At 36.4% G+C, this 15,000-nt stretch overlaps 2 protein-coding genes across 11 annotated transcripts in view; both read right to left on the bottom strand.

The window, feature by feature from the left end:
• LOC144975208 (glycoprotein-N-acetylgalactosamine 3-beta-galactosyltransferase 1-like) overlaps nt 1–3,041 on the bottom strand; it is a 3,893-nt gene extending 852 nt beyond the window's left edge. The window contains exons 1-2 of the mRNA XM_078919058.1: nt 2,656–3,041; nt 1–1,899 (exon numbers count right to left, since the gene is read on the bottom strand). The exon at nt 1–1,899 is cut by the window's left edge and continues 852 nt beyond it. Coding sequence (XP_078775184.1) covers nt 559–1,899 — 1,341 coding nt within the window. The 5' untranslated portion in view covers nt 2,656–3,041 and the 3' untranslated portion in view covers nt 1–558. The remainder of the gene's footprint in view (nt 1,900–2,655) is intronic.
• A 2,016-nt stretch (nt 3,042–5,057) lies between these two features.
• Nucleotides 5,058–15,000, bottom strand: part of LOC144975206 (cilia- and flagella-associated protein 54-like) — a 100,417-nt gene continuing 90,474 nt past the window's right edge. For all 10 annotated transcript variants that reach the window (XM_078919053.1, XM_078919057.1, XM_078919047.1 and 7 more), the window contains 7 exons: nt 14,323–14,448; nt 12,931–13,128; nt 11,352–11,575; nt 10,468–10,739; nt 9,832–9,982; nt 8,600–8,680; nt 5,058–6,522 (listed from right to left, as the gene is read on the bottom strand). In XM_078919053.1, the coding sequence (XP_078775179.1) occupies nt 6,403–6,522; nt 8,600–8,680; nt 9,832–9,982; nt 10,468–10,739; nt 11,352–11,575; nt 12,931–13,128; nt 14,323–14,448 (1,172 nt within the window). In that variant the 3' untranslated portion in view covers nt 5,058–6,402. The remainder of the gene's footprint in view (nt 6,523–8,599; nt 8,681–9,831; nt 9,983–10,467; nt 10,740–11,351; nt 11,576–12,930; nt 13,129–14,322; nt 14,449–15,000) is intronic.

The raw sequence follows: 15,000 nt of genomic DNA, 5'->3' as shown, positions 1-15,000 counted from the left end.
CACAAGCAATTTGCCCGTCCATAATTTACAATCAAGCCATTTCATAGACACATCTAGACTTCTCATTAATTACAATCGAGTCATTCCGCAAACGACCTGCCTTCCACAAACAATCAAGATATTCTCAAGACATTCTAGACTTCCTGTTCATTACTGTCAAAGGCATTCCAGTCATTCCACAAACAATTTGCCATCCATAATATACAATTAAGACATTCTGAAGACATTCTAGACTTCACGTTAATTACAATCAAGTCATTTTAATCATTCCATCATTATTTGTTATAAGGATCTTTCTGTACCATCGATCTGCTTCACATTAATTGCAATCAAGTCATTCACCAAACTATCGTAATTATGATATGCCCTCTATTTTTTGTCACAATCAGGACATTCTATAGGCTGTACTTCCAATTAATTGCAATGAATTAACTCACTACTCTTTGCTTTTAGTTAATTTTACTCTGTCCTCCAGTACTTTATATCGATATTTTTCTGTAGATTACCTGCTTCCCAGTAACTGCAACCATATCAGTCTGGAACGTTCTATTTTTTATTTCATTTAGAGTTTCGGCCCCTTGCCAGTTTATCAATACGACGCCTACGGGCTTCTTCCCTTGCCCGTCTGTGTTCTTTGATGTTTTGTCTTTTCGTAGCATCGTGTGCGGTCACGTTTGATTTTCTCCACTCCTCTTTGCCTTTGTAATAATCCCCAATTACTTCCCCTGGATATGCTCTCCTTGGAAAACCCTTGGGTATTTCCAGCGCCTCTTTTCCACTAAAAATTCCAGCCGTTTTTTCTGGCATCTGAACTCTACCGTGAATAACAACTCTGTACAACAAGTACTCCATTGCTAGCATTAATTTCTCATCTGCATGATGAAATGATACAACGAGGGGACTGCAGCAATTCAACCCCAGGACTGCATGGGCCATGAGATTGGAGTGGGTCCATTGAGGAAGAGGTCCTACCACATTTTCATAAACGCTAGCCGACAAAAATGTCTGTTTTCCATTGACATCGAGTTGGTCGAATGTTTTCACTCCCGCTTTGTTTGCACAATATCCGTTTTCTATATCCTCAGCGCCTTGGTGAAGTCGACATCGGCCAGGTATATTGTAGCCTTGTTCTACAATCGTCTTTATTCCTAGAGCATTGTACGCGTAACCAGCCCCACCGTTTAAGTAACCTTGGGGTGAGTAATGTCTCAGCTGACAGCCGACGTATCCTGGCGTTTTGAGATCAAAATGAGATAGTAAGAACTTGAGGTTTTCCATAATGACATATGTATCATCGTCCGCTTTGAGGAACCAATCATATTTATCCAAGTAATTGTTATATATAAGTTTGTGCGCGAACACCGTTTTGTCGTTGAGAGTAGCGCGTGAATCCACGATATCTACACCAATCGTATCGCTGCTTTTAAACGACGGGGACGATATTATGAAGATGACCTTGTCACACCTCTTCACCCAGGTTGAATTCACGGCTTTTAGACGAGACATGAACTTTTCTGAAGACGGAATCCAACAGAAAACCCGGACTTTTCGACTGACTTCTTCGGCGATGCGACGGTTGATAAATGGCAAGCCTGTTTCGAGAATCGGCGGTGGCGGGATCGACGGGTTGAAAGTTTGTGCTGCTGGCTTTATTTCCTGTCCTGTTTGAACTGTTTGATTTTGAACGAGTTGGGCCAAAGTGGAGTTCTCAGTGTTTCGCTCTAGTCTGGAAATCAATGGCATTACCATGCCATGCGATTCTGATTGAGATTTGTCCATTTTACCGAAACCTTTGAATTGTAGATGTATCAAGGATTTATCGAGAGAAGTGTGAAAGTAGACGACGGCGATGACGAACAGCACCAGGACTAGCAACACTTCTTTCTTGTTTAAGATCATCTGAAATGTAAAAAATAATATGCGAGTTGCTGTTTACTTGATTTGAGTTTGTTCTTTTACTAGAGATGGGGGGGGGGGGGGGGGGGGGAAGATTAGAGTTGGGGGGGGGGTCTTGTCTTGTTATTTTGTCTGATTTAGTTGGGGATTTTTTGGGGTTTTTTTTTTTTTTGTTTCTTTCTTCTTCTTATTTTTTTGTTTTTCTTTTTTTTCTCTTTATAATTGAGTAATTATACTAATTAGAGGGTTTTGTAAGGAGGGTAGAGCAGTAATACAATATTAAACCTTTTTTATACAGGCTACAGAAGTCTTAATAATAATAATAATAATATAATAATAATTATTATTATATTATATTATTATTATTATTATTATTATTATTATTATATTATTATTATTATTATAAAATAATAAATAATAATAATATAATAATAATAATAATAATAATAATAATAATAAATAATAATAATAAATAATAATATAATATAATAATAATAATAATAATAATAATAGACATAATGGTAAAATAATGGTAACGAAGATGACAGTAATAATGATAATGGTGATAATAATATTGTTGTTGATGATGATGATGATGATGATGATGGTGATGATGATGTTGATGATGATGATGATGATGATGATGATGATGATGATGATGATGATGATGATGATAATAATAATAATAATAATAATATTACAAAGAAATGTGTGTATATACACTCAAACAAAATGAAAAACAGGTACATAGTTACTTACTTTTTCAAGACAAACGTAATGATTATAATCATCATGAAAATACTAACATCATTCACCGTACATGAATTTCAAGACACGGACTTCTTTATCACCAACATCTTTTTTTTTTCATTTGTGGTTTCAGAATTCAGAATTAATTAAACATAATATTCCATAACTGACTCTACGTTGGGTGAATGAATTTATAGAACACTAATTTACCAATGAAAATCTTTTAGATGTCATATCGTGTGACAGTTGGGTCATATTTTTAAGATAAATACACGGTCAACAAAGAAAGGCTATGTATTTTCACAAATGTGGACACGAATGCTTGTGATACATTCAATGCATCGGCGGAGAAAACTAAAAATATCCCAAAGGACAAACTATACAGCAAAAAGTATAGCAAGATGACGATGATGATGACGACAATTGTTGATGAAGGATGACGATAATATTGTAGATGCAGTGATATCGTTGATGTTAAAGTAACGCGAGTGAAGAATATTATGATTTGTTGCCTATATCAGATCAGGACAGTATCCAATACGGATACACATTCGTTCATCGTGCTATCGCCCAAGGCAAAGAAGTATCAAGTGTTTACATTATGTTCTACTTGTCATCAGAAAGGTCGTTTCTGATATGCACGCGATACCTGGGTGGGGTCTTTTGACCTCCTACAGTGGGCAGGAGGTCACTTGCTGTGACTACTATTTCTACCCTCCCCCCTAATATCTGTTTTCTGAGTTGCTTTCTGTATTTGTCTTGGAATGATTATTACTTGATTTTGTCCTGGCCTTTGCCGGAGTCCTTGACTGAGAGGGAAACATGTATAGTATAAGTTTTGGAGGTGCTATTCTTTTTTCCCTTTTAAATCACCTCTCTGTTATGTACTGATAGTTATCTTCATTATGTGTTACACTTATTGGGATTCTGTGTCTGTGTCTGGATGATACTTTTAGGTGATCTCAAACTAAGTACATTGATGTAAAGGGATAGAAGAGATTGCCAGAGTTGACAGCCTCGGTCCATACACAAAGCGATGTCGAGGTGTCTAATAAGACAAGGTCCACATTTTTTGACAGCTTTTAAACCCTTTTTTAAAATTTAGCATTTATATAGCGCAATATTCGCTTAACATGTTCAATTGTTTTACAAGGTGTCCTTAGTCAACAACAGCACTTTATATGTAGGATGAGATATGACGCCTGTTAGGGGATATTACATTCCCCCCCCCCCCCCCCCCCCCCCCCCCGACATCGACAACGGTGTTAACGTCCAGGTAGGTACTCATACACTTGAGTAAGATGAGAGAATGTGAGTAAAGAGCCTTTTTTCAAAGACTCAACCATGCACCGCCCAGATTGGGACTCAAATCTTGGACCTTTTGGTCTGAAGGCAGCAGCTTCTAATGGTGCTCACATTACTTTGTTATGACGATCGACACAATCAGCAAATTCTTTATCGCACTTGTGCACCGTCGCAAACCCACCCGGAAGCTTCATCACAAAAAACCGTTCAACTCGATGCTCTGCGGTTTCGGGCTCGCTACCACAACGGGTACATGTTGGACAAGTGGAGAGTCCCCACTGACGTAGCAATTTTGCCATTAGGCAGGTTCTCGACCGAAGCCGATTCGCTACCACCCAGTGCCTCCTCTTGCTGGTGATGAAACCTGGCTACTTCTCCCCCAGTTTTGAGGAGTTTATGATCCTGCTCCCTCGAGGGATTGAATTCGTCCAAACCGACTTCTATCTCGTATATGCATCTCTGTCCGTAGTCAGCGAATCTGCGTACAAGGGTTGCCGGGACTTATTTCGGCTCGAAACAGGAGCACTGTCCATTATGTGTTTGAGAGGGGTATCCCCATTCCTTCTCTCTTTGATCTTATTAAGCCAGCTCTTTGTAATCGTCAGTCTGAAGGCAGCAGCTTCTTATGGTTCTCACACTACTATCTTATGACGATCGACCCAATCAGCAAAGTCCGGTCCGCATTCGTGCACCGTCGGGAACCCGCCCTGTAGAATCGTCACAACACACCGTTCAACTAGATACTCTGCCGTTTCGGGTTCTTGCCCACATCGGGACAGGTGGAAAGTCCCCACTGATGAAGGGCACTTGCTGTGAGGCAGCTCCTCGACCGAAGCCGATTCGCAGCCACCTCTTACTGGTATCGAAGCCTGGCAACTTCTCACCAAGCTTAGAGGAGGTCTGAAGGCGAATGTCATACCGCAAGACTTCATAGTTACAAAATACTATAATAAAACGGGACAAAAAATATTAATAAAGAGGAATATAGAAAACGACCAAAGATGACTATCTCGACCCCAAGGTGATATCGTGTGTAAAGTATCATTTTTATCAAACTATAATCTTTTAATTATAAAATTTCAGAACAAAAACAAACTGAACTGACAAAAGTTTTCATACGATGTTTATTTTCTTTAATCTTAAAACAAACCTTAAAATGAAGCAAAATCTAAACATTTTATTTTAAATATAATATCATAAACATTTCAGTATAAGTTCACTAGTATCACAGATATAATTGCTTTTGGTATAGTCATTACAATATAAAAAATATTCAAATAATGCATTTAACCTTACCACTTAAAGCAAAATCGTCACATTTGTTACGACACAGTATACATTTTTTATAATTCAGATTTATTATGTAGATCACAATACAATGATCTTTGTTTAATTAATAAGAACATAAAGTTGTTTTGTAGAGAGATTGTTTGAGTTTTTTAAAAATCTGTCTTTCTGCTGGGTAAGCCTGGCACCTTGGGAAAATACTAGAAATGGACGGTAAGGAGAGAGTTAATCGTTTTAATCTAAAAGAAATCATTAGCAATAAATAAAATATGGACGGAATGGATGCGATGCCTAAAAGAATTTATATAAATAAAATAAAATAAAATAAAATTCCCGTTAATCATCTTGTAGGGGGAAATTGTCTCTAGGGTCTATTTCAAGGGAAGACTGGAATCACCCAGGCGTCAGCCGCAGTGCAGCGCTGCAAATTGAAACTAGGGCGAGGTGACTTGCTCAAGGCCACACAGTGAAGCAGCGGCGGGTGATCGAACTCGGTACCTTTCGGGTACGAGGTAAATACCCTACGTACCGCTGAGCCACGCTGCCCAATAAGGACGTGATAACTTGAAACTTTTAAAGGCAGTCGAAATATAAACAGTTATTCCATGTTGGGTTTTTTTTTAACTAGACGTTTACAATTTATTTTTAAGTTATCGATCATATTCGTGTAAAACACATATAACGTTACACAACGAAGAAATATATTATAATTGACAAAAAAAAAAAACACAGTTACACATCGATATATCAATTCATAAAATTATTATGAAATAATTAAAAATAATTTAACAATGATAAATGATTCACAGAATTAGCTTTAATAAATTATACGCTTATACGCTGTATAAAGATGGAAACAGAATTTAAAAATATAAATTATAAAATTTTAATAAAGAATTGTCAGTGTCTACAAAAATATCAATTATAATTTACATATCACATTATCAACATAAATTATCAAAATGCCTAACAATTATAGATTTTAATGCGTTTTTTCGGATAATTCTACATGGTAAATCATTTTCATGATTCAGTTAGGAAAATATAATTGGCCAAGATATCATTTTATACTTCATTTAAATTAAACAGAATCGATCGCCAAATTAAACATGGCTACATCATTAGTCCCACAATTAAAGTAAAATAATTTCCTGTTCAGTTGCATCACGGGAAGAGTTTGAGAAGCCATGGGATCAGACTTGACCCTTTGATGGTGAGACCGAGGCTGGGGTCAAATATGCTTTCCAATTGCTTCACGTTGATCTTGCTGACCTCGAATGGGAACTGGAAAAAAAGAAAAAGAAAAAGAAAAAACGTGAACGATATCAAAATAGCGTGCAAAAATAACAAAGCACTGAATAGAGAATAATTTTTGTGACCAACATGCAGATATATGCAGGTCTGACATCCGAATGCAATTATGGGCCTAGTTTAATATTGTTGTAATGGACAATATTTTGCGTCATTAAAGATTTCCATTACAAAAATGAGCCCATAATATGGGTTGACAGACCTGCAAATAAGTGCACATCGATTGTGATCTTTAAAACAGTATCATGTCGGGTGGACCAGGTTTACCAACGTCCGGTTATGAGGTGAAAGTTCACAAAATTCTTTCTTTTATTTAGCCACCAATATAAATTTGGACGTCCTTATACAGTGATTTCTTCTTCTTCTTCTTCTTCTTCTCCTACCTCCTCCTCCTCCTCCTCCTCCTCCTCCTCTCCTCCTCCTCCTCCTCCTCCTCCTCCTCCTCCTCCTCCTCCTCCTCCTCCTCCTCCTCTCCTCCTCCTCCTCCTCCTCCTCCTCCTCCTCCTCCTCCTCCTCCTCCTCCTCCTCCTCCTCTCCTCCCCTCCTCCTCCTCCTCCTCCTCCTCCTCCTCCCTCCTCCTCCTCCTCCTCCTCCTCCTCCTCCTCCTCCTCCTCCTCCTCCTCCTCCTCTCCTCCTCCTCCTCCTCCTCCTCCTCCTCCTCCTCCTCCTCCTCCTCCTCCTCCTCCTCCTCCTCCTCCTCCTCCTCCTCCTCCCTCCTCCTCCTCCTCCTCCTCTCCTCTTCTTCTTCTTCTTCTTCTTCTTCTTCTTCTTCTTCTTCTTCTTCTTCTTCTTCTTCTTCTTTCTTCTTCTTTCTTCTTCTTCTTCTTCTTCTTCTTCATATTATTATTATTATTATTATTATTATTATTATTATTATTATTATTATTATTATTATTATTATTATTATTATTATTATTATTATTATTATTAATATTATTATTATTATTATTATTATTATTATTATTATTATTATTATTATTATTATTATCATTATTATTATTATTATTATTATTATTCCTTTTCTTCTTCTTCTTCTTCTTCTTCTTCTTCTTCTTCTTCTTCTTCTTCTTCTTCTTCTTCTTCTGTCTCTGTCTTCTTCTTCTTCTTCTTCTTCTTCTTCTTCTTCTTCTTCTTCTTCTTCTTCTTCTTCTTCTTCTTCTTCTTCTTCTTCTTCTTCTTCTTCTCCTTCTTCTTCCTCTCGAGTATGCGACGTCCACAGGCCACAGTAATTTTCTTTCATTAGAGATTGAGACTTTTCCACCGTCTCAATGTTGATGGCATGAACAAGCACAAGTGGGCATCCATCCACTCGTGAGTGAGTGGGGAACCGTAAATTTGAATGACTTAACCCTCTCCCTACCAACCCTAGAAAAATCATCACATTCGTTACGATTCAACCAACACTGTTCTCATTCTGATTTCTTTTCTACATCACATCATTTAAAGAGAATATTTAGTTATATCTCTTTTCGACATCACATCATTTAAAGAGAATATTTAGTTATAGCTCTTTTCAACATCACATCATTTAAAGAGAATATTTAGTTATATCTCTTTTCGACATCACATCATTTAAAGAGAATATTTAGTTATATCTCTTTTCAACATCACATCATTTAAAGAGAATATTTAGTTATATCTATTTTCGACATCACATCATTTAAAGAGAATATTTAGTTATAGCTATAGATAGTATGCGCTTGGCTAAGAAAGAAGCTGACACCATTGCCATCCGGAAGTATAACGGACCAACACACAAAACTAAGTGTAACCTTAAACGTTTATAGTCTGGTTAATACAGTTTAGTGAGAATTACTCATAAATGTGGATGGCAAAAAGCAATAACAAAGACCTGAATGACGTCATATCTATACAAACTTGACACTGTGTTGTAGAGTGTATTTTGCAGAAGAATATTATATATACAGAATGTGCTTTTATGCTTTTCTGTTTGAATGAAAAAATATATTTTTGTTGAGGGTGGGTGTAAAATTTTGGGTAAAATTCTGAAAATGTATGGTAAGGAGTTAAAGAGAGAGTTGAAACTTACCTCAGCTCCTGTAGATGCACCTTGTTCTGGGATGGATCCAGTCAGAGCGCATGCATCGTCGAGGCATTGCCGTAACAAGTTCTGGAGAAATGAAGTCAATTACTGAGTAACGGTTTTCCGAATCTCTTTATGGATTATTGAAAATTGTTGTGTGACTTGGTAATAGAAATGATAAATGGTAATGATATTATATGCAGAAAGTTAAAGTGATAATTAAAGATAATGAGAAAGGAGATAGAGATAGATAGATAGATCGAAAAGTAGATGGATATATATATATATATATATATATAGATAGATAGATAGATAGATAGAAAGATAGATAGATAAATAGATAGATAGATATATAGATTGATAGATATATAGATTGATAGATAGATAGATAGATAGATAGATAGATAGATAGATAGATAGATAGATAGATAGATAGATAGATAGATAGATAGATAGATAGATAGATAGATAGATAGATAGATAGATAGATATCCACAATGTGAATATATAACTGTAAATGAGGTTCACCACAAAAAAACACTTTTCATTTTCATAAATTTCTATCAGTTAAATAATGTAAAAACGGACGATCTAGCTCCAAAAGAAAAGCAGAAATATTTTCTCAAAAGTTCAGAAAGTATGGACAGATTATCAACTTGGTCCACATTTTTCCGACATTTGAACAAGTTATAACTTTTATAATTTTGATGCTAGATCGTCAGTGTTTGTTCACTTTTTCATTATTTAACACAGAGTAATCAAAAGCCATTTTGACCTCTTTTTTTTTTTTACAAATAGCTTAGTATTTGGGGTATTTTTGTGGCGAATGTTGTAAAAACGACCTTTGGACACATCTTTAAAAAATATTTTAAAAATTGAGCTTTTATATAGCGCAATATCCACTTATGTGCTCAAAGCGCTTTACAGGGGGCTCTGGCCAACAGCATCATTTAACATGTAAGACAGGACACGACGCCTGTTAGGCAATATTACAATTTTTTAAATGATAGATATAACCCTGTTGTCGGCCAGGTATTCAATTTACACCTGAGCACGTGAAGAAAATGTGAGTAAAGAGTCTTTTCCGAGGACTCAACTGATGCGCCGAGAGATGCTCGAAGCTAGGACCTTCCGATCCGAAAGCGAATGTCATACCACAAGACTACATAGCCGCTGGTAAGCTGTACCACTGCACATCTTCAGGTGTCTTCTAATTTGACTATGAATGTATCCCTCACCTCCAGCTGTTCGTCCCTCTGTACTTTGGGCGAGAGGGCCTTTATCCTCTGTACCTTCTTGGTCTTGGATGGAGTCGGTGATGGAGTGGCGGGCTCTTTCTTGACCTTCTCCACCAGGGATATCTCTGCCCGTTGGGCCAGTAGGGCAAGTCTGGTGTGTCAGAGGAGAAGGGGGAAAATAGAGAGGTGATGGAGTGTGATGATGATGACGGTGGTGGTGGTGGTGGTGGTAGTAGTAGTATAAGTAGTAGTAGTAGAAGTAGCAGTAGTAGTAGTAGTAGTAGTAGTAGTAGTAGTAGTAGTAGTAGTAGTAGTAGTAGTAGTAGTAGTAGTAGTAGTAGTAGTAGTAGTAGTGTTGGTGGTGGTGGTTTTGTTGTTGTTGTTGTTATTGGTAGTGGTGGTGCTGTTGATGATGATGATGATAGTGATGATGATGGCGATGATGATGATGATGATGATGATGATGATGATGATGATGATGATGATGATGGTGATGATGATGATGATGATGATGATGACGACAACGACGATGATGACGATAATGATAGTAATGATGATGACGTAATTGATGATGACGACGACGACGATGGTGATTATTTATTAATCTACACAATAATGACATTAAATTCGACCCACCTGTCATGGAGATCGTTGACTTTGTGCTGTGAAACCCACATAAATCCGGGCACGATAGAAGGCGAGGGTTGCGCCCCTTTCTTGGAGATGGCGTACAGCATGACGATGCGTTTGTTCGCGGCGTTCGCATCAGGCCGTGTGGGATCCGCCTCTTCCAGGCCAGGCTGGTACCACTGCACCGACAACTCGCTGTCGGACGGTGAGGAGGACGACACTTTGTCCATGGGCCTGAAGCTGTCGATTTGCGACCCTGGGGGTAGCGGGGCTTTACGCTGTTGATTGATTGATGGAAGTTGGTTGTGAATTTGAGTGTGATAGATAAAGTGTAAGGAAACAAGAAATATGTACATCAAAAAGGAATTTAAAATGGAGGGGTGGAAGGGGGGGGGGGGAGATAGATGCTTCGAGACTTAGACGTTTTGGTCCAGAAAGATAATATTTCACGGATTGCTTAAAAAATTAGCAATTATATTTAAATGATAGTTAGGTAAAATAAGTTTGTTTGTTTTTTGTTTTTTTCTTTTGTTTTTAAATAAATCACTGAGTTTTCTGAATTCTAATGTTATAAAATTTATTTTTTGAACCTAAAAAAAAATTTAAAATAAAAATCAACAACAACAAAACCCAACAAAACAACAACAACAACAACAACAACAATAACAACAAAAAATAACAAACAAACAACAATAACAGCACAAACATACAACAACAAACAACAACAACAATACACACAACAACAAAAAATACAACAATAACAACAACAACAATAACAGCAACAACAACAATAATAACAACAATAACAATAACAACAACAACAATAGCAACAAAAGATACAACAAAAGAAAAACACCAATAACAATAACAACAACAACAACAACATTTACCGGTGTGGCCAGTTCGTCGCTGAGACTTTCAGCTTCATTCTCCGAATTGAGTGACAGGGTGGACGCGAAGGATTTCATGGTGATGTTAAGCTCTGTGGGGAACTGGCTCTGCCCTGTGATGTGTAGTCCAGCGGGCGGGAAGGGGGCGCAGCAGTCAGAACTGTATGACTTGAGGTTGTTGGACAGGAAAGTGTGCATATGGTTCAGTCGGATAGACCATGGGCCTAGGGTGAAAGGAATTATCAAAAAAAAAAATATAATGAAAAATTATTTCAATCATATACGTAAGATATTGCAAAATTCTATTAAACAATTTTATGTTTATTTTCTGATGTGCATCGGCTCCAGAGATTTGATGAGTTAGTATGTTAGTGAATATGAAAATATCGTAAATCTTCAAGAAATAACAGAAGACAATAAATAATTGCTATATTGAGGAGGAAAATTAGACAGCAGTGAATGAGAGGTAGAAGGAAGAGAAAAAGAAGAAGAAGAAGAAGAAGAAGAAGAAGAAGAAGAAGAAGAAGAAGAAGAAGAAGAAGAAGAAGAAGAAGAAGAAGAAGAAGAAGAAGAAGAAGAAGAAGAAGAAGAAGAGAAGAAGAAGAAAAGAAGAAGAAGAAGAAGAAGAAGAGAAGAAGAGAAGAAGAAGAAGAAAGAAAAGAAGAAGAAGAAGAAGAAGAAGAAGAAGAAGAAGAAGAAGAAAGAAGGAAGAAGAAGAAGAAGAAGAAGAAGAAGAGAAGAAGAAGAGAGAAGAAGAAGAAGAAGAAGAAGAAAGAAAAGAAGAAGAAGAAGAAGAAGAAGAAGAAGAAGAAGAAGAAAGAAGAAGAAGAGAAAAGAAGAAAAGAAGAGAAGAAGAAGAAGAAGAAGAAGAAGAAGAGAAGAAGAAGAGAAGAAGAAGAAGAAGAAAGAAGGAAGAGAGAAGAAGAAGAGAAGAAGAAGAAGAAGAGAAGAAGAAGAAGAAGAAGAAGAAGAAAGAAGAAGAAGAAGAAGAAGAAGAAGAGAGAGAAGAAGAAGAAGAAAGAAGAAAGAAGAAGAAGAAGAAGAAGAGGAAGAAGAAAGAAGAAGAGAGAAGAAGAAGAAGAAGAAGAAGAAGAAGAAGAAGAAGAAGAAAAGAGAAAGAGAAGAAGAAGAAGAAGAAGAAGAGAAGAAGAAGAAGAAGAAGAAAAGGAGAGAGAAGAAGAAGAGAAAGGAGAAGAAGAAAGAAAAAAGAAGAAGAAGAAGAAGAAGAAGAGAAGAAGAAGGAAGAAGAAAGAAGAAGAAATAGAAGGAGAAAGAAGGAAGAAGAAGAAGAAGAAGAAGAAGAAGAAGAAGTGGAGGAGGAAGGAAAGGAGGAGGAGGAGGAGAGAAGAGAGAAGGAGGAGGAGGAGGAGGAGGAGGAGGTGGAGGAAGAGGAGGTGGAGGAAGAAGAAACGAAAGGGGAGAAGGAGAGGGAAGAGAAGAAAAAGGGGGGTAAAAGGAAAAGAATGCATAAGAGAAGGGAACAAAGGGAGAAAATGAATAAAAATAAGAGGAGGTAAGGAAAACATTTATTGTACAGTATAATTTAAATGTAAAACTCATTACAATATAACTACAGTACCTGAATGCAGCATGTATCTGACGACGTCATAGTTCATGCCGGTGTCAAACTGGGCGTGGCTTATGAATCCAAGGTCAAGGTCGTTACTAGCCCCATCTCCTTCTTCGTCCATTTCCTCCTCTGGACGTCCGTTTGGATTCTGTGAGGACACGGTGATTGTGGATGTGTTCACCAGACGCTGGAGAATCGACTGGTAACCTGTTGGACGATGATGGATACATTACAATCCATACTTGAGCTTTATATGCCTTTATATGCCCACTGCCCGACTATGGAATAGCCTCCCAGCTGAAGTGGCTGAAAACGGTTGCCAACATGCCTTCACGTGATTGCTAGAGTTCACAACGTGCTTTTAAATCTATGTGTTTTTTTGTTTTTTTGTTTTTTGTTTTTTGTTTTATTTTAAATTAGTAGTATGTGCAGAGTTTTAGCAAGTTTAAAATGTAAAACCCTACAACCTGTGGTGTGATCCTCGACAATATTGGAGGTTTCCACAAGACGAAGAAGAAGAAGAAGATATATATACATATATATTATATATATATATATATATATATATATATATATATATATATATATATTATATATCCACTAAACGTGTTCAAAACACTTTGCAAGGGGTCCCTGACCAACAGCAACATGTAACATGTAGAATGAGACATGACGCCTGTTACGCGATATTACAATTTTTTTTCGACAGAGACAACGCTCTTGACGGTCAGGTACTCATTTTACACCTGAATACGGTGATAGAATGGATGTGAGTAAAGAGCCTTTTCCAAGGACTCAACTATGCACCGAGCGAGGCTCGAACCCAGGAGCTTTCGATCCGAAAGCGAGTGTCATACCACTAGACCACATAGCCGTCTCCAAGATTAAATATGAATATATATTGCGCCTGAAATTGCAACGTGAAAGGCTTTACATAAAATGAGGCTCAATAATACAATTAATTTGAATTAACATGTCACAGGATAAATATCTTTGGCACAATATATAATATGGTTATAGAAAATAAATGTTTAGATATATCTCAAAATATTTAATTATAATAACGATTTATCAATTGCTATAAAAACCAAGATATGAGATCCAAAAAAAAAAAATTGAAATGAGTTTTACGGAAAAATGTTTTAGAAACAGCAAGCTAAAGCTGAATAATGTCTGTGAATTAAATAAATGGAATGAGTCTGTATTCATAAATGTCTTCATATGCAGAGAAGTTAAAACCCCCATTCACATTTCACAAATGCAAACTTCATGCTTGTTTGGTGAAACAAGGGATAATTCAACGTGTATAGCCAGATAAATAATAAGAAAAATTATATTATGTTGAAAGAAATGTGACCTTGACATTGAAATGCAATAATTGCCGCAAGTTTTGCGACTTACCCAAAATATGAATCCAACTGAGTTCTTTGGCTGCGACCCTTGACCTATTGACTTGGTCGTCGTATGTCTCTACGACCTTGACCTCTTGAGCCTCCACCAAAGGTGCTAATTCCTCCTCGATCTCGTCTGAAGAAGAAGAAACAAAAATATGCTGAGTTTTGTTGACTCAAAAGTGGGGTTTAATCTGAATTTAAGGCGTGTTATGTTATATCAAAGTATGATTTATCGATAATAAAATTTTTGCATTATTTTCAATTAAGATCTACTGATATCTCCTACATTCAAAATTGCTATTTGATGACAATGGGCAAAACATTAAAAAATCGATTATTCTAAAGATGATTATATCGATTGATGATGTTAAAAACATTTGTATCGAGAGCAGAGGGGCACGCATTAATTAAAATTAAAAGGATAATAATTTAGCGCTAAAATAAATACAGCAATACATAGCATTTAGTTACAGCAGTTGGAGGATGGATAAATAAGTATTGCATCTAAGTAAACACATTAGTAAATGATGATATAAATGAATGAGTAATTATATAATTAAATGCATGAATAAATAAATAAATAAATTAATTAATAAATAAATATATAAATAAATATATAAATAAATAAATAAAATAAATAAATAAAATAAATAAATAAATAAATAAATAAACAATAAATAAAATA

Source organism: Berghia stephanieae, chromosome 6 (assembly GCF_034508935.2).
Source record: "Berghia stephanieae isolate SIO BIC M18660-M18661 chromosome 6, UCSD_Bste_1.3, whole genome shotgun sequence".
In the NCBI taxonomy this organism is placed as follows: Eukaryota; Metazoa; Mollusca; class Gastropoda; order Nudibranchia; family Aeolidiidae; genus Berghia; species Berghia stephanieae.
This window is presented reverse-complemented; position numbering and strand designations above follow the sequence as displayed.